The 19239-nt window shown below is 38.5% G+C and overlaps 1 protein-coding gene across 1 annotated transcript in view; it reads right to left on the bottom strand.

The window, feature by feature from the left end:
• Positions 1 to 19239, bottom strand: part of PRDM10 (PR/SET domain 10) — a 98777-nt gene that overhangs the window by 51981 nt on the left and 27557 nt on the right. The window contains exons 2-4 of the mRNA XM_049654376.1: positions 11016 to 11203; positions 8579 to 8743; positions 6522 to 6581 (exon numbers count right to left, since the gene is read on the bottom strand). Of these exons, the coding sequence (XP_049510333.1) occupies positions 6522 to 6581; positions 8579 to 8743; positions 11016 to 11084 (294 nt within the window). The 5' untranslated portion in view covers positions 11085 to 11203. The remainder of the gene's footprint in view (positions 1 to 6521; positions 6582 to 8578; positions 8744 to 11015; positions 11204 to 19239) is intronic.

Raw genomic sequence — 19239 nt, 5'->3', positions numbered from 1 at the left:
AAAGAAAGAAAGAAAGAAAGAAAGAAAGAAAGAAAGAAAGAAAGAAAATAATAAATAAAAAATAAATAAATAAAACAATTTTCAACACATCAATTAGCGAGAACAGTATAATAAACCTCATGCGCCCATCACTCAGCTTCAACAATTATCAATTGAACGCCAACCTTATTTCAGTTATCCTGCCACTCACTTTCCCCTTCACTAAATTATTTTGAAACAAACTTCTGACATGATACGTTTTCATCTATAAATAAATGGCTTAGTAGATATCTCAAAAAGAAAAGAACTTCTGTATTGTATGCACCATTCCTTAGTAATATCAAATATGTAGCTGGTGTTAGAATTTCCCCAATTGTCTTACACTGCTGCATTTTTTAAAAGTTATTCATTTATTTATTTATTTTGAGAGAGAGAGAGAAAGAGTGGCAGAGAGAGGGAGACAGAGAGAGGGAAAGAGAATCCCAAGCAGGCTCCACTCAGCATGGAGCCCAACTCAGGGCTGGATCCCATAACCATGAGATCATGACCTGAGCCAATAACAAGACACCGTGGGGCGCCTAGGTGGCTCAGTTAGTTAGGCATTCGACTTTGGCTAAGGTCATGATCTAGCGGCTTCTGAGTTTGAGCCCCGCATTGGGCTCTATGCTGACAACTCAGAGCCTGGAGCCAGCTTCGGATTCTGTGTGTGTCTCTCTCTGTCTCTCTCCTGCTCATGCTCTCTCTCTCTCTCAAAAATAAATTTTAAAAATTAAAAAAAAAAAAAAAAAAAAAAAAAAGAGTCAGACGCCAAACTGACTGAGCCACTCAGGTGCCCCTCATGCTGCTGTTTTTGAACAGTTAGTTTGTTCAAATCAGGACTCAAGGTCCACATATCACATGTGATGGATATGTCTGTGAAGACTCCTTGAATGTGTAAATTCCTGTTCCTCTTCTTTTCCTTCACAATTTACATGTGGAAGAAAATAGGCCATTTGTCCAAAGATCTTCCCACAGTCCAACTACACTGACTGCATCCTTTTGTGTCTTTTACTTGTTCCATTTTGTCTACTGTGCTTCCTCTAAGCTGAAAGTAGAATCTGGAGATGTAATGAGATTCAGGTGTTCGGTGTTGGGGGAGGAACACTTCATATGTTATAAAATGCAATAGGAGGTACACAACACCAGGAGGCCTATAATGAATGGTTCTCTCTTCTCAGTGATATTAACTACGTCCAGAGGGTTAGGTCGCGCCATCCATTATAAAGTGCCTCATCAGCTTTTTCCTGATGCTTTCAGACTATTGTTGATGATCATTGCCTAGATCCCCATTTCATTAGGAAATGAAAAATGGTGATATTCCAAGCCAATCACCCTCTCTTTATTTATTAGTTGGAATGCTCCTATAAAGAAATTTCCCTCAAGTAATTATTTACCTGAGTGCATTCAGAGAGAAAGGCTGGATTCCTTTCCAACATTTACCAGTTTTTCAAATAATGTGGTCGTCCCCAACATCCTCAAAGAGTGACCAATGAGTTATTTCTTTTACTATTTAATGACCTTACAGATTTGAAATACATTTGATGTATTTCAATCTATTGTTGATGCTTTCCTTTTTTTACAGGTCAAATGTCCCATTTTGACATTTTCAAGCTGGATTGTGAGTTCTTTCCACAGGACCCCAGAAGTTTTCACTACCTTCCTTGCATTCTGACAAGACACTTGAGGCACATCTTGTATATTTCCTGTCCCAGAGCTTGAATCTGCCATTTCCCTTTTATTGGAAAATTGTATTAGAGACCACACTGGCTCATTGTTACTGGATTGATGACTCGGGCTAAACCTTTTCAGTGGTCCAAACTAGAAAACATGTGTTTTAAGAGAAAACACATTATGAGTTTACACAGACATTCTAATTCAGATTTAGCATTCTGGGATTTTATTTAACTTGTTTGATTTTTACATCTGTATCTTTTTTTCACTTTTACAAAAAATCTTGGCTCTTAAATAACTTTAAATATGAATACCTCTAGTCTCTATCATTTCTCTTTGGGGAATTTATTCTAAGGAAATAAGTGGATATGATATCTATGGCAATGTTCTATATAGTAGCAAAAAAAGAAAATAACTTACATATAAAACAATAAACAGAGAATATAAATAATAAAATGCTATACAGGGGCACCTGGGTGGTTCAGTCAGTTGAACACCTGACTTTGGCTCAGGCCATGATTTCATGGTTCATGAGTTCAAGCCCAACATCCAGCTCACTGCTGTCAGCACAGAGCCTGCTTCAGATCATCTGTCCCCCTCTCTCTCTCTGCCTATCCCCCACTTATGCTCTCTCTCTCTCTCTCTCTCCAAATATTAAACATTAAAACATTAAACAAACATTAAAATACATATATATATATATATATATATATATATATATATATATATACACACACACACACACATGCTATACAGTCAATAATGACAATGTAGCTTTTCAGGATGCTATTAAAAGAAGAAAATCAAGATGAAAGCTACTTCTGTTTTTGCTTCTTTTTTAAAAAAATGAGCTGTAATTGACATATAACATTATATTAGTTTCAGGTATACAACATAATGATTTGATATTTGAAAGTCATTTTAAAAGAAAAAAATCAAATACTCTAGTTGAAAACACCATCGACTACTGAATAAATATGCAAAATCCAAACAAAATATTAGCAAACCAAATTCAGACATATATGAAAAGGATCAAGTAGAGTTTATTCCAGAGTGCAAGTCTGGCTTAATTTGTAAACATCAATTAATATAATTCACCATATTAACAGAAAAGAGGAGAAAAATCTCAACAGATTCAGAAAAAGCATTTGAGAAAAGTCAACATCCATAGGGGCGCCTGGGTGGCTCAGTCTGCTAAGCATGTAACTACTGATTTTGGCTCAGGTCATGACCTCATGGTTCTTGAGATCCCTGCCACGCCAGGCATGGAGCCTGCTTGGGATTCTCTCTCCCTCTCTCTAAGCCTATTATGTGCTCTCTCTCAAAATAAATAAATAGACATTTAAATATATATATTTTAAAAATCCTACATTAAACATCATTTTTAATAGTGAAAATTTTTCCTTTGAGACCAGGAAGGAAAAAAAAGAAACCTACTAGCACCACTTCTGTTCAACAATGTATTAGAGATCCCAGCCAATAGATGAAAAGGGGAACAAAAAAGAAATAAAATTAAAAGATATAAGGTTTAGAAAGTATCGGAAAGAAAGAAAAGTGTCAGTATTCACAGACAACATGACTGTTTGTTAAGAAAATCCAAAATAAAAGTTAGAAAATGAAAACTGTAGAGGCGCTTGGGTGGTTCCTTCGGTTAAGTGCCCGACTTTGGCTCAGGTCATGATCTCTTGGTCCGTGAGTTTGAGCCCAACATCAGGCTCTGTGCTGACAGGTCAGAGCCTAGAGTCTGCTTTGGATTCTGTGTCTCCCTCTTTCTCTGCCCCTCCCCCTGCTCATACTCTGTCTCTGTCTCTCCCTCTCTCAAAAATAAACAAACATTTAAAAAAATGAAAACTTTAAAAATTATACCACTTATAATATCATCAAACACACCAAATATCCAGGAATAAGTCCACTGAAGGATGTGTAAGATTCACTACTCAGAAGATAGTTTTTTAACTTTTATTTTAAACTTAGGGATATATCATGTCCACAGATTGGAGGATTCAAAACTATAAAGATGTCAATTCTTCACAAACTGATTCATAGATACAATGAAATTCCAAGCGAAATAAATCCTGCAGGACTTTTGTGGACACTTCCAGTTTGATTCCAACATGCATGTGGAAAAGGGGCCAAGAAACTCTTGAAGAACAAAGTGGAGAAAGGATCACACTCTGGAATATATATTGTGGTATATTCATAAAGCCGAATACTAGATGGCAATAAAACAAGAAGGAAACAAAACCCCACAGCTTCAACACAACAACAACACAACAACACAAACGGATCTCTGGGGGCTTATGCTGAACAAGAGAAGCCACAAAGAAAGGAAATGATACTAAATAGTTCCATTTATATACAGTTCAAAACCATGGAATATTAATCTCCGATGTTAGCAAGCAGGAGAGTAGTTACTTTGAGGAGGAAGGAACAAGAAGTGATTAGGAGGAAGCATGAGGTTGGCTTTCAGGAGCTGGGAATGTTCTATATATCTGTGTGTTGGTTATACTGCATGCTTACTTCACAATATATCAGTGTGCTATATGCTTACAATCTTTTGTGCTTTTCTAGATGTATGTTGTAAGTTCATTAAAAAGTGAAAAACACACACACGGTGGACACAAAGGAAACTACACAATAACATGGAAGAGAACAGATATAAAAATGATTATAGAGAATAGATTAGGTACAGAACTAGAAGAAGAGTCAATATACTTGTGACTGATGTTCCTGAAAAGTAAACATATCAAATGAAACTGAAAAGATTTTCAAAAGTCTGATAAATGAAAACGCTCCTGAAATAGTCTTAACCTATACATCTCAAGGACATACACTGTATAGGGAAATTCTGATTCATATGCTGGCGAAGTCATTAGACTTCCAAGGAAAACTTCAAGGATAAAGTATCAGATAGGCATGAAGACAGAGAAGGAATGAGGAAAATAATCAAAATTAGACTCAAGATTTCTACAGATTGAAATGCCAGTAGAGAATGCAGCTAAACTCTAAATAACTGTGGTTAGTGAGCAGGACATAAATATATGAGTCACAATAATAATGCACCTGACACAGAACAGTGGTGAGGACACTGGGAGGAAGTGTCAGCGTCAGTGATGCTCTTATCACAGCAGGAGCCAAGGACAACACAGGACTAGAGCTCAAGTGCAGTCCAGGAGAACATGATGACTCCAACCTCCTTTACTTTCACCTCAGTTTTGTTTTCTTCTGCTCAAGTCAATTTAAGTTTAAAGCATTTAGATTCGTAACAGCATTAGGGCACAATGCCATTTGTCCCCCCCCGCCCCCATGCCTGTTTATCTATTTGTATGTCTAGAAGGATGTCTGGAATAATAGTCACCAAATATTAAGTTAATGAGGATGTTTCTGGACAGAATTTGTTTTTTTTTTTTATGTACTTTTTTTTTTGTTTTTGTTTTTTGTATTGCTTCAATATTTTATGAAAAAAAAAATCATTACCCCAAAATTGAGTAAATGAACTAATCACCTAGGAAAGACAAAAAATTTTTTTTCTGCCAAGTTGTCAAAACTAATTAAATCTAGCCTTTGCTTGCTTGATGGAATCAATAAATACAGAAAAGGATATGATTTGTCAAGAATATACCTAATTATTTTAAAACTATTAAAATAAAATAACTCTGCTATGGACTGTGTCTCCCCAAAATTTGTATGTTGAAAGCTAATCCCACACCTGAAACTAATATAACACTGTATATTAGCTACACAGGGAATAAAAATAAAGAAAGCTAATCCTTAACGTAATGATATTAGGAGGTGGGGCCTCTGAGAGGCGATTAGGTATTGAAGGTAGAGCCCTCGTGAATGGGCATCCCCAGACACCTGGAGACTTCTTAGCCTCCAAAACTGTGAGAAATAAATTTGTGTTGTTTATAAGCCACCCAGTGTATCATATTGTATTTCAGCAGCCTCAACAGATTAAGACAAATTCTCATTCAAGTTCACAGACACCACAAAATTGCAGATTATTATCAATCAGGAATAAATTCAACTATAACTTAAATGACAAAGACTCCTAAGAATTCTCTCTAGATTTCATAAATAACATTAACAAAACTACTGTTCATATTTCAAATGGAAGTATCTGAATCATCTACTAAAAGAATTTAAATGCACAAAGTGCTTACTAATGGGAATTTACTTCATAATCACTCATGACACTCAGTAGTACCGCTAAGTAATAGTCACGCTAGCCAACATGGAAATAAAACCATTTGGATCCATCGCTCCTTTACAGTAAGACTGAGGGGTATCTAGCTTCTATACCTTCTTTACCAGTTTCACAATCTGGAGGAAAATAAGGAAGAAATCCCTCAAAGTAAAATAGAACATACTAGAAATATGGATAAAAGGGGAAAAAAACATTTTAAAAGAAAACCAAGAAGGATCTCAATTTTTCAGAAGCTAGGATAAGAAAGGGTGCTATCAAATTTACATATAGAAATGTTTTCCCTAATATTTAAAAATAGGAAAAGTACCAAAATGTTTCCAAATTTCCAAAAAGAGACATTTTTTAACTCAGGATTATTCTTTGGGACTTGAATCAATATCTTATTGATAGATTTAATTTTCACATTTTCCTGATGAATCATTTTCTTATTACCAGACTATTTCAATATGTACTGATTGGAATGTGTTCGGGCTATGTTTTGCTTTGTTTTCATCAAAGGAAGTAGAGACCATTTGTAACACATAAGAAATAGACAACCAGAGAATGCACAGCATAGGGTGGGGGAGGGGGGCACATTCCAGGGAACAGTAAACAATAAAAAGGCAAAAAAAAAACAACTCATTACCTGCTGAGCTGTAGCATCCTGCTGGACATAAGCTACCTGCCCTGGGTCTGTAAACAGAGTCTAGGCAAAAAACAAAACAAAACAAAAAACATATCAATAAATCTTTAGACAGCTTGCCTGCACAGGAAAAATTCTTGACAGGCTTTGTTCCCATGTAGCTAGTAATAATCCTTCATTAATAAAGAAGATAAAGATAGTAATCGTACTTTTAGCTAAAGCCTTTCATTCAGAGGGCTCCAAAGAGATTGTATAAGTTAACCATCTCAACTAGCTAACATACTGGACAATTTTACTCTTAAGCAAAATCTCTCTTGAGGTTGAATGTCAGCACTAATTAAAAGGGTATGTCACAGAAACGTAAAAGACATGGCATGAACAAGGGTGCATACGTTCACACATGACACTATACATCACAGGAGGAGACTCATGATTAAGCGAAAATGGATAGAGACACAGACACACAGAAAACTAGTATATACACAAGGATATCTTTCAAACACAATGCATGCTCATTAGCAAAAAAGAACGAGAAGGAAAATAAGTTGAATTTAATGTTCCACAGATTCATCCCTGGATAAAGCCAGTAAAATCATAATTTTGAAAAGTTCTCATTATAAACACATAATAATTTGGGTCATGATACAACAAAGCTAACTAGAGAAGGAAAATCTTCAAAGTTATTTTAGCCAGGGCACCACAAAAAATCACCAATCCAGAAAAGTTTTCTTTCCTCTAATTTGTTCAAGCCTTTAGCAAACCTAGGGGAATAAGAACTGTAGTTGAGTTTTGATTCCAGAGGTACACATAGGAGAATTTCAGCCAGTTGTAAGATTTCTTAGACTTGATATTTAAAACTTATCGTTAAGTCAGGGGGGCACCAGCCTGGCTCAGTCAGAAAAACAGGTGACTCTTGATCTCAGGGTTGTGAGTTCAAGCCCCACCTTGGGTGTAGAGATTACTAAATTTAAATAAACTGAAAAAAATTATCATAAGTCAAACATCTAATTTTTCTAGTAAGTCAGACATTTGTACTTCTCTTCATAATCAGACATGTAGTAACATAGTAATAAACTAAAGTTGGGCTCTTTACATAAACTATATGACCTTATTTTAACATAGTTATGTGACTAAAATGCAGCAGAAGCATTCTGAAAGTACCATCTGACTATTAGGTGATTTCACCTTCATATAAATTTGAAAGGTATTAATTAGGTGGGCCCTATTTCTTCTTGAGAGTGACTAGAGTCTCTTGATTAAATATTGGATGAGGGTAAATTTTTATTACCAGGATTCTACTATAAAAGTATGGAACGTTTTTGTAAATACATTTAGAAGTGCTCTGTGCATTCTAAAGTGGTAACATACAAACTAACAATTAAATATTTGTGGGGGTTTGGGGGTTTTTTGGTTTTTTTTTTTTAAGATTCTATTTTCAAGTAATCTCTATACCCATCATGGGGCTCTAACTCACAATCCCAAGATCAAGAGTCACATGCTTTTCCAGCTGAGCCAGCCAGGTGCCCACCCGTGTATATATATGTGTCATGCATTTGGAAACTAACACCCCAAGTCACTGAGAAAAAAGTGAAATAAAAGTAATTCTAATTTGCAGCATTTACCTTTGCTTCCATCGCAGTTCTACAAATCAGTAAATTAATAAATAGTAGTTAATAAGCTAGTAGGACTTTTTGCTTACATATTTAACTGAAATAGTCTGTATGGTTTTCACTGATCTGTCTTTGATTAAGCTATACGAAACTAAATGCCATTTTTGACCTGGTTCTTGATACAAAGAAAAGTAACAAGTTGAGAGTCAATAGTGACTGGGACAAGAACTCATGGGAAGGCAGTGCTCTAACTCATCACATTTAATTTAAATAAACAAAGCACATCTTCCTCTGCCAAGATAGTTATAAGCTCCCGAAGAGCACAAATCTTATCTGAAGCATATCATACATCACCACACCTAGCACAGTGACTGGCAGAGAACGAACACAGAAGTCACTGGTGAGTTAACCAATTAACAAACGAACTACAAACAATAATCCTTCACATGCCTGTGCAGCTTCCACAGGATGGATGTACACCAGCGTATGCTCAGGACCGTCCACTGAAGCGTAGGAGGCACCATCTGCCGTGTATACCACCTGCTGGGGTGGACGAACCTGGTCATCAGTGTAGACAATCTGAGCCACAGTTCCAGCGTCAGGAACAAAGTGCACCTGGGGCAAAAAGCAGCAAGTAGGTAGAAAGTGTCCTTGTAGAACAAAACCAATCTCACAAAGCTGTATGGCTGACCAAGCACAGTACACGGTTGTATTTCTAAAACATCCCCAATGAAAGAAGAATTGATACACCTTCATCTACACTATTAGTGACTTGGAGACAGGATCCAATGACCTTGTTGTCAGATCATTTACTGCTTTATATTAAGCAACTGATATAAATCTCTCTTTGCCTCGAATGTCCAATGCAGACATCTCTTTTGGGGAGTCCTGAGGGGGCAGTTAGCTAAACCTGGAAATGTGACTGAAGATTCCTGGTTGTCGATATGACCAAAATACAAAATACAAATTATTCTGTAATATAAAAAAATGACAACTCAAAAGCCAATGGCTCTCAACACATCATAAATATCATGCTTTATAACTAACAGTGCCTTTCGGGAGACACATTAACACAAGGTCACTTTCTTTCCTACATGTTTTTTCACAATCCAAGTCTATATGGACACATGTCAGTGACCGTTTGCTACATCAGTGAGTGTAACTGAACTCTTCCTTGCCAGTAAGGAAATTCTAATCAAGCACTTTCAAGGGGTTTTGGAAAACTACTGCAGTTATCACCAAGGTAAGTAATTTTCTATCTACCAAGAACTAAAGCAGAAACTGAATTCTATAAAATGCTTTCTGAGTAGTCAGCTTTGGAGGTTTGAATTCTTGAAGGCTGGAGCTTGGCACATAGCCTGATGCCTGATATTGAAGGTATGGAAGCAGATGGCCAAGTACACATTTTGGGAGAGAAATAATTTATGTGCTGATACTGAAGTTAGGTTGGGATCTTTACTCTTATATCATCTTGGCTTCAGACCTAACTTGTTTTCTTCCAGTGTTCTCCAGTGGAGAATAGTAGATTCCAAAGATGAAATAAGCAAATCTAATCCTCAGAAAGAAACCTGGGGACCAAACAGAATCAAACCATCAGAGAAATAAAACAAACCTCCACTTCTATACTCAGTGATTAGTCCAGTTTCTACACAAATTTGATTGTCTATGAAGATATAATTTGTCTATTGGAAGAATTAAGCTTATAACATATTTGCAGTTTTAAGTGCTACATGATAATTTTGTGACTTTAGATTTGTTCATTAACATCAAAACTTGGTCTCCATCACTCAGCACTTTGCTAAATCAGAGTTCTTGGCTAGGAAAAGAATCAACTGAGAAGGGGGACTTCAATGAGGGGTGTTGAGCTCTACTATCTGGTTACCTACAAATGGGGACCCTGTTTCTGAATGGACTACGTTTTTGTTTATAAACAAAATACACCAAAATGCATAGCTACATGAAAGTTGTCTTCAAAATGTTTTCTATGAGAAGCAGCACAGTTTTCTCAGCTATTCCGCTAGAAGCATCACTAGAACGTTTTTTTGTTTGTTTGTTTGTTTGTTTTTAAGTATTGAAGATCAACTTTATTTATTGTAACATTTGTCATACTACTTAAGCTAAATGAAATGTGTATATTTAAGGATCTCAATGTTAACTGCCTGATTTTGATTATAATACTAAGGTTATGTAATTTAACAAAACACTGAATTAAAATTGCATATTTATTACAATGCTTAAAAATCAAGTTTTATACTTTGGCCACGTGTGGTTCCATATGACTGCTGACTGTTCCCAAAATTCAAATCCACACCAAAAAAGCAGACATTTGCCTTTGCTAAGAATATTCAAAAGAACATGCAGCTGGCTATGATCACAGTCCAAAAGGCAGTGATCATCCATTATGGCCACATTTTAGTAAGTGACTAACCTCGAAAGAGGTTGACTCAATGGGACCACTTTCAATTAGACCTTTACATTCTGAATTTGAAAGAAAAGAAAAAGCCACTCTACAGACATACTTTGTGCTTCATTACACGTGAAGAATCAAAACCCTATAGGAGATAACATAAAAGAAACACACTACAGTTGGAGGCTTTCAGTGCCAATAACATAAAATACAACAGTGAAACAAAGTATGACGATAAGTTGCAGAAATGGCAGAGAAGCCTGTGGGGGGGGTCACAGAGCTCCTCTAAATCATAGTGACTCACACTGATGGAGCATTCAAAGTGATAAAACCCTCCTTATTCCTCCTGTGCAAGTCCTGTGTGCTGCTCCCTCCCAGCTACTCATCCCTACAGAGAAGCTGCAATTTCTGTAGCTGTCCGCAAACTGTACCCAGCTGAAAAACTGTTATCAGTACCAAGCTGGAAAGGCCACTCTTCACCTGTGCAGCATTCTCTTCATGTTCTGTAGATGTAGACCACACGTGTGAGCTGTCATCTTTGGAATCCATCCTTCCCCCTACTGGACAGCTCCACGTCCAGGGCACCTAGAACAGCACAGGGTGGGGGACAGTCATCTGTCCACCACACGCGTGTTCATGAAGGACAGAAAGACCTCTCTGCAACGTGCCTGGAAAGAGAGAGAAAAGGAACCACGTCTTTAAATAGATAAATGCATTTTAGTAAATTGCAGTTTCAACCACAGAGAGAGAGAAAAAAAGAGCTTTGTAAAAGATAACACACCTGGACAAAAAGGTAAAAATGGAGAAATTATTTATAATGATAATACAATGTATTGCATGCTTGCTATGTTCTACACACTCATTAAATAGGTGTAACCCTCATTTAAAATACTGAAGGTCTGGGGGCGCCTGGGTGGCTCAGTTGGTTAAGTGTCCGACTTCAGCTCAGGTCATGATCTCACAGTCTGTGGGTTCAGGCCCCACGTCGGGCTCCGTGCTGACAGCTCAGAGCCTGGAGCCTGCTTCGGATTCTGTCTCCCTCTCTCTGCTCCTCCCCTGCTCTCTCTCTCTATCTCTCTATCTCTCAAAAATAAATAAACCCTCATCAGGGAAATACAAATCAAACCACACTGAGATACTACCTCACGCCGGTCAGAGTGGCTAAAATGAACAAATCAGGAGACTATAGATGCTGGAGAGGATGTAGAGAAACGGGAACCCTCTTGCACTGTTGGTGAGAATGCAAACTGGTGCAGCCACTCTGGAAAACAGTGTGGAGGTTCCTCCAAAAATTAAAAATAGATCTTCCCTATGACCCAGAAATAGCACTGCTAGGGATACAGGAGTGCTGACGCATAGGGGCACTTGTACCCCAATGTTTATAGCAGTGCTTTCAACAATAGCCAAATTATAGAAAGAGCCTAAATGTCCATCAACTGACAAATGGATAAAGAAATTGTGGTTTATATACACAATGGAATACTACGTGGCAATGAGAAAGAATGAAATATGGCCTTTTGTAACAATGTGGATGGAACTGGAGAGTGTTATGCTAAGTGAAATAAGTCACACAGAGAAAGACAGATACCATATGTTTTCACTCTTATGTGGATCCTGAGAAACTTAACAGAAGACCATGGGGGAGGGGAAGGGGGAAAAAAAGTTACAGAGAGGGAAGGAGGCAAACCGTAAGAGACTCTTAAATATTGAGAACAAACTGAGGGTTGATGGGAGGTGGGGGAGAGGGGAAAGTGGGTGATGGGCATTGAGGAGGGCACCTGTTGGGATGAGCACTGGGTGTTGTATGGAAACCAATTTGACAATAAATTATATAAATAAATAAATAAATAAATAAACAAACAAACAAACATCAAAAAAAAATTTTTTTTAATACTGAAGGTCTGGGGTGCCTGGCTGGCTTCAATAGCAGAGTACACGACTCTTGGTCTTGGGGTCATGAGTTCCAGCCCCATGTTAGGGGTAGGGTTAACTTAAAAAATAAATAAATGAATGAATAAATACCGAAGGTCAACAATGTGGAATAGAGAGGGGAAAAAAGCTAACGGTAGCTCTCTTAGCTCTGCTGATAAGGAGAATGAAGTTCCTGGATGGTAAACACAGATAAGTGATGGGTTCACATGCACTCCTGAATGCTGCACGGCCCCAGCTCAGCTCTCCCCTGCACACTTGCTTAAACACTGACCTCCTATACCCCCTACTTGAAATGTATAGCAGAATCATAAAAGTCACAAAACAAGGGAAAAATGGCAGGCGAGGAGGGCTGAGTTTTCTGAGTTTTCTGAGTTCACAATTTGGTGAACACAAATGTAGACTGTTTCGCATTTGGTCAATACAGGAGCAATTAATGAACAAATCACAAGCCTTACTAAACATCAACATGCACTAACTCTGCATCTTGAAACCCTATTGTTTTCCAAAATAGGCGTTTTAAGGAAATCAATCCTCTTGGGGTGCCTGGGTTGCTCAGTCACTTAAGTGTCCAACTTCAGCTCAGGTCACGATCTCACAGTCTGAGTTCAAGCCCCACGTCGGGCTCTGTGCTGAGAGCTCTGTGCTGACAGCTGGGAGCTTGGAGCCTGCTTCGGGTTCTGTGACTCCTTCTCTCTCTGCCCCTCCCCTCACACTCAGTGTCTCTCTCTCTCTCTCTCTCTCTCTCTCTCAAAAATACACATTTAAAAATTTTTTTTTTAAATAAAAAAAAAAAAAGGAAATCAATCTTTCCTTTTCATAATGATAAAACACTGACATATTAAGAGTCACGTGAGATTTGCTGTTTAATAGGGCAACTGTGCCTGATATACATCCTCCCACCACCCCATGAAAGTAGCATACGTAAACAGAAAAGGTTAAAACTGCTCAGAACACCATTAAACCAAAGGTAAGGAAGACCAGATTCAGTCAGAATTTTCCCCATTATCAATGGAAATAAGCCAAGAAGCACATTCTTAGATTGTACACACTCCAACCTCTGAACCAGAATAAGACCCAAAGAAGAAAGAAAGAAAAGATGGGAACATCCAATGTCTGGGCCTTACTCCGGAATACAGGAACTGCCACATCCCAACCGCCTGGCAGCCTCTTCTGATCTTCTGAGGAGACTGTTCCTGCTTCATCTCAGCACTGTCAGCCTTACCCCCACAGAAACCACACCCACCACACACAGTCACCCCCCCATACAGCCTACTCTTCTCTCCATCAGAGGGTACTAGAAACAACACCTACATCTACCAACAGGTGCATGTACAAACAAAGGGGTTTGGGGAACTTTCTCATAAATGGAAATATTCTTTATCTTGTATCTATCTAGACTGGTGGGTAGTTACAGAGGGAATACGTGTGTCAACAGGGGAGCCTGGATGGCTCAGTTGGTTAAGTGTCTGACTTCAGTTCAGGTCATGATCTCACAGTTTGTGAGATCTAGCCCAGCATCCAGCTCTCTGCTCGGATCTTCTGTCCCCAACCCCCTCTCTGCCCCTCCTTGAGGGTTCTCTCTCTCAAAGTAAATAAATAAACTTAAAAAAAAAAGTCGTCAACCTATTCAATTAAAATATGTGCAAATTAGGCTGGGTGGTTCAGCACTACCGAGAGCAGAGCCTGGGGCCTGCTTCAGATTCTGTGCCTCCCTCTCTCTCTGCCCCTCCCCTGCTCCCTCCCTCCCTCTCTCTCTCTGTCTCTCAAAACTAAATAAACATTTAAAAAAAATTTAATATATGTACATTATACCCTAAAAAAGTTTATTATTGTTTTAAAAAAAAGCATACTTTCCTTATATAACAGTGCCATTTAAGCATGTATAAAAAGACATTCAGGGCAAGCTATACAATATGTGGCTTATAAGTCAACAAAGCTGTTATTTTTTTTTTAAGTTTATTTATTTATTTTGAGGGAGTGTGTAAGCACGGGAGGGACAGAGAGAGAGGGAGAGAGAATCCCAAGCAGGCTCCATGCTGTCAGCACAAAGCCCACTGTGGGGCTCAGTCCTACAAACTGTGAGATCATGACCTGAGCCGAAACCAAGAATCAGACATCTAACCAACTGAGCCACCTAGGCACCCCACCTGTTATTTTTTTAAAGGAACAAATACATAAAGAAATCTAGGACTAAATGTTACCAAAGATATAAAGATCTACATGAAGAAAACCATAAAATTGTATAAGAGGATATAAAAGGCTCAGTATTATAAAATCACAAAATGTTCCATACAGGAAATATTTTTTTTTTAATAGTTTGACAGAATAGCTACAAAATGGTAGAAAGAATACCTGTATTTCTTCACTCAGACTCACCAAATGGTAACATTTTACCCCATTTACTTTACCATTCTTTCTTTCTCTCTCCTCCCTCTTTTGCTTTTTACCTGAACTACTTGAGAGTCAGTTGCAGACAATGCCACTTTACTACTAAAATCATAAGTGCCTATTTCCTAAAAATGGGACTTTTTCTCATGGTACTACTATCAAAACCAGGAAGATACAATGTAACAGTGCTATTGCCTAATTTACAGACCTTATTCATATTTTGCTAATTGTCTGTCTAGTTAATGTCTTTTATGGTGAAAGAAACAACTTTCTTTCTGGCCCTGGATCCAATCTGGCATTGTACACAGTGCGTTCAGTTGTCATATCCCCCCATCCCCTCTGATCTGGAACAGTCCCCTAGTCTTTCTTAGCCATCCATGACCTTGACATTTTTGAAATGCACAGGCCATTTATTTTTCAGGCTGTTCCTCAATTTGAGTTTGTCTGATGTTTCTTCATGGTTAGATCCAGGATATGTATTTTTAGCAGGCATACCACAAAAGAGATGCTGTACCCTTCCTATACAGGAATTTGAGATATTTTTCTCAACGCGGTTCATTGATTGCACAAATACGCAAGTACATACTATGCCAGGCACTGGGATGGAGCAAGGACGAAGGCAGGCTTATCCCACACATTCGTGAAACATACACAGCCTTGAAAGCCTTTCTGTATTTGTTTTCATTTCTAGGAAGGTGCTTATTATTTGAAATCCAAATTCAAGACACACAAAAGGTATATAGCAGACAATCTCCCTACCTGGAATCCCTTAACCACTCTACAGAAGTAACCTATATTACCAATCTCTGTCTATCCTTCCACAGATATTTTATGCATGTACAAACAAAAATAGAGGGGTGCCTGCCTGGTGGCTCAGTCAGTAAAGCATGCAATTCTTGATCCCTGGGTTGTGAGTTCAAGCCCCACATTGGACACAGGGCTTGCATACAAGCATGCATACATACATACATACATACATACATACATATACTCTCTGCTTCTCCCACCACAAATGACAGCGTACTATTGATTCTATGCAAAGTAACATCTCTTCTAAGTTATGTTTATTCCACATAATGCCCTACCTTTTATATTGTCCCACATCTATATGTTATTTCCTCATTCTTTAGCACAGCTGCATCACTTCATTATATAAATATATTCTAATTCATTTAATCAATCTCTTTTTGATCAACACTTAGGTTATTTCTTTTTTATTATTTTATTTTTTTTACATATATTTATTTTTGAGAAACAGAGTGAGACAAAACATGAGTGGGGAAGGGGCAGAGAGAGAAGGAGACACAGAATCTGAAGCAGGCTCCAGGCTCTTAGCTGTCAGCACAGAGCCTGATACGGGGCTTGAACCCACAAACTGTGAGATCATGACCTGAGCCGAAGTCGGACGCTCAACCGACTAAGCCACCCAGGCGCCCCAACACTTAGGTTATTTCTAATCTTTTCCTATTACAAGCAATACTGTGATAATAACTTGGACACTGTTTTACATTTGTTCAGATCTTGAATTCCTTTGAAGCCTCTGAGGGAAGATGCTGAATCATTTAGAGAGGCTGTCTGACTCGTAAGTTGTTACTAGTTTTCAAATTCCAACCGTGGCACACGGTGAGTGAGGGCACAGGGGACACACAGGGAAAAGTCCTCTGACCTGTGCAGAGGCAGTAGTCAGTACAAGAACACAGTGGTTAAGAGCTTGGGCTCTGGACCTGGATTTGGGTAGCAATTCTGAAACATAACTGACCTCACACAGAACACAGAAGTTCTCTAAATTCCCCTTCCTTCTCTGTAAAATGGGAATCATAAGGTTATTGAGAGAATGACATGATATAATAAATGTGAAGTGCTTATTAACACAATGCCTGCTACATAACACTCACATATTAGCTTTAAAAAAAAAAAGGCATTCAATCATGTTTCTATCAAATTGTCTGGCTCTCCAATCTCAACTATTAAGTTCTTACAGGCCAAGGAATGTGTGTGCTCATGAGAGGAACTCCAGATCTGCCATGTGCCAGGTACCCAATAATCTGTATGGAGTGTTCAAAGCAATTCCAGTGTGCTAGGGAAAACAGGACACCTGGTCCCAAATGGGTGCTCAAGAAGGGGCTCAGAGAAGAGGGCACCTGAAGGAAGGAGAGGAGCAGAAAAGCAAAACAGGAAGGGACAGGACATTTGCCCCAGACTGAAACATCTTGTTTCTAATCTTACCCAAATAAGGGAGTAGGCATTACACGGCATAAAACACCAGTAAGCTACACAAGGCAAGGATAAAGGGCAGAAAAAAAGGAAATAACTACTTAGCAGATGTGGAGCAAAACAACGCAATAGTTAATCTACACGTAGGAAAGCTTGCCAGTAAAATTTAGCAACGAGGATGTGAAATACTGCTCACAGTCGCATTTCCCAATAATTTTAGAATACCATTAGCAAATAAAGGAACCCAAGAGGGTGAGAACTCTTTAATTCGGAAAGTGTCCGGAATCCAAAGCAGTCCCTAGAATACTCACTTGGTAGTTCTTGTTCTTTAAAATATAGTTGTAAAACTATTCAGCTTCTGTAGCTACGAAACTACTTAAAACACCAGTGTGACATTCCATAATTACTTACTGTTTAATAAATTGCTCAAGAAAACTAAATTCTAAAGGGTGCCTGACTGGCTCAGTCAGTAGAGCATGTGACTCTTGATCTCAGAGTGGTGGGTTCAAGCCCCACGTTGGGTGTAGAGATTACTTAAAAATAAAATCTTTAGGGGTGCCTGGGTGGCTCAGTCAATTAAGCATCCGACTTCGGCTCAGGTCATGATCTCAAGGTTTGTGAGTTTGAGCTCCACGTCAGGCTCTGTGCTGACAGCTTGGAGCATGGAGCCTGCTTCGGATTCTGTGTCTCCCTCTCTCTCTCTGCCCCTTCCCCGCTCATGCTCTTTCTCTCTCAAAAATAAACATTTAAAAAAAATTTTAATCAAATCTTTAAGAAAAAAGCCACCTAAATTCTAGACATGACTCCACTACTAAGTAACTTTATATCCCCTAGTATCAGTGTCTCCATTGTAAAATGAGAGTGTAAAGTGGTTTCTAAAGTCTAGTCCTGACTTAAGCTTAGAGGGGAGGGGCATCTGGGTGGCTCAGTCAGTTAAGCATCAGACTCTTGGTTTCTGCTCAGGTCATGATCTCACGATTTGTGCGTTCAAGCCCCTCATTGGGCTCTATGCTGGCGGCTCGGGCCCTGCCTGGGATTTTCTATCCCTTTCTCTCTGCCCCTTCCATGCTCACACCATCTGTCTCTCTCTCTCTCAAACAAATAAATAAAAACTTAAAAGAAAACAGCTTAGAGGGGAAGCAGCAGAGTGCAGAAGAAAATCCACAGAATCCCAATTGAACATCCTGGCTCCCAGACTGGCTCAACTGTTCACAGGTATATAACCTTGGCCAAATCACTTACTGTCTGCCCTCAATATCATCATATGTAAAATGAAGACAGTAATCACCTCCTAGAGTTATTATAAGGGTTACATGATATATGAAAAACTTCTAGGCACAAGATCTAGCACATAGTAGTGTCCAAATATGTCAACTTTTATATCTTACAGATGAGCTATAAGACTTTCAGAATTTTCAAAACATTTCATGTATTTTCTTAAACCCAGCAACTGATCCAATAACATATGCCCTATATACAAATTTCCTGGATAGTAAGTCTTCTCAGATTTGTTTTCCTTTTTTATTTTTAAAACCTTATTTTTTAATATTTTATTTATTTTTTATTTATTATTTTTTGAGAGAGAGAGCCCATGCAAGTGTGGGAGGGGTGCAGAGGAAGAGAGAGAGAGAGAGAGAGGAGAGAGAATCTTAAGCAGGCTCCACTCTCAATGCAGAGCCCAATGTGGGGCTCAATCCCACAACCTGGGGATCAAGACCTGAGCCAAAATCAAGAGTCCAATGCTCAACCAACTGAGCCACCCAGATGTCCCTCCATTTTTATTTATTTTAACTATACAATTCATAGAGTCCTGTTGATCTTTTTTTTTTTAATATTTTATTTTTTTAAGTAGGCTCCTCGCCCAACATGGGACTCGAACTCACGTTCAAGGTCAAGAGTCACACACTCCACTGACTGAGCCAGCTAGGTACCTCCCTTGTTGATCTTGATTTATCTGAGATGGGGAGGAAGAGTCCAGGAACTACTTTAGTGCTGTCCAGCAGCCTGGTGCTGACAGCCTCCTAGCTAGCGATGGACATCCTTCCATTCCTCACCATTGTGCTTCTTCTAAGACCTGAAAGAACTGGTAAACTACACACTACACTTTGTCTAGAAAATTGTCACCCATCTTCCCTGCTTTTACCCATTGTCCAAAATGTATAGATTTCAT

Source organism: Panthera uncia, chromosome D1 (assembly GCF_023721935.1).
Source record: "Panthera uncia isolate 11264 chromosome D1, Puncia_PCG_1.0, whole genome shotgun sequence".
Taxonomy (NCBI): domain Eukaryota; kingdom Metazoa; phylum Chordata; class Mammalia; order Carnivora; family Felidae; genus Panthera; species Panthera uncia.
This window is presented reverse-complemented; position numbering and strand designations above follow the sequence as displayed.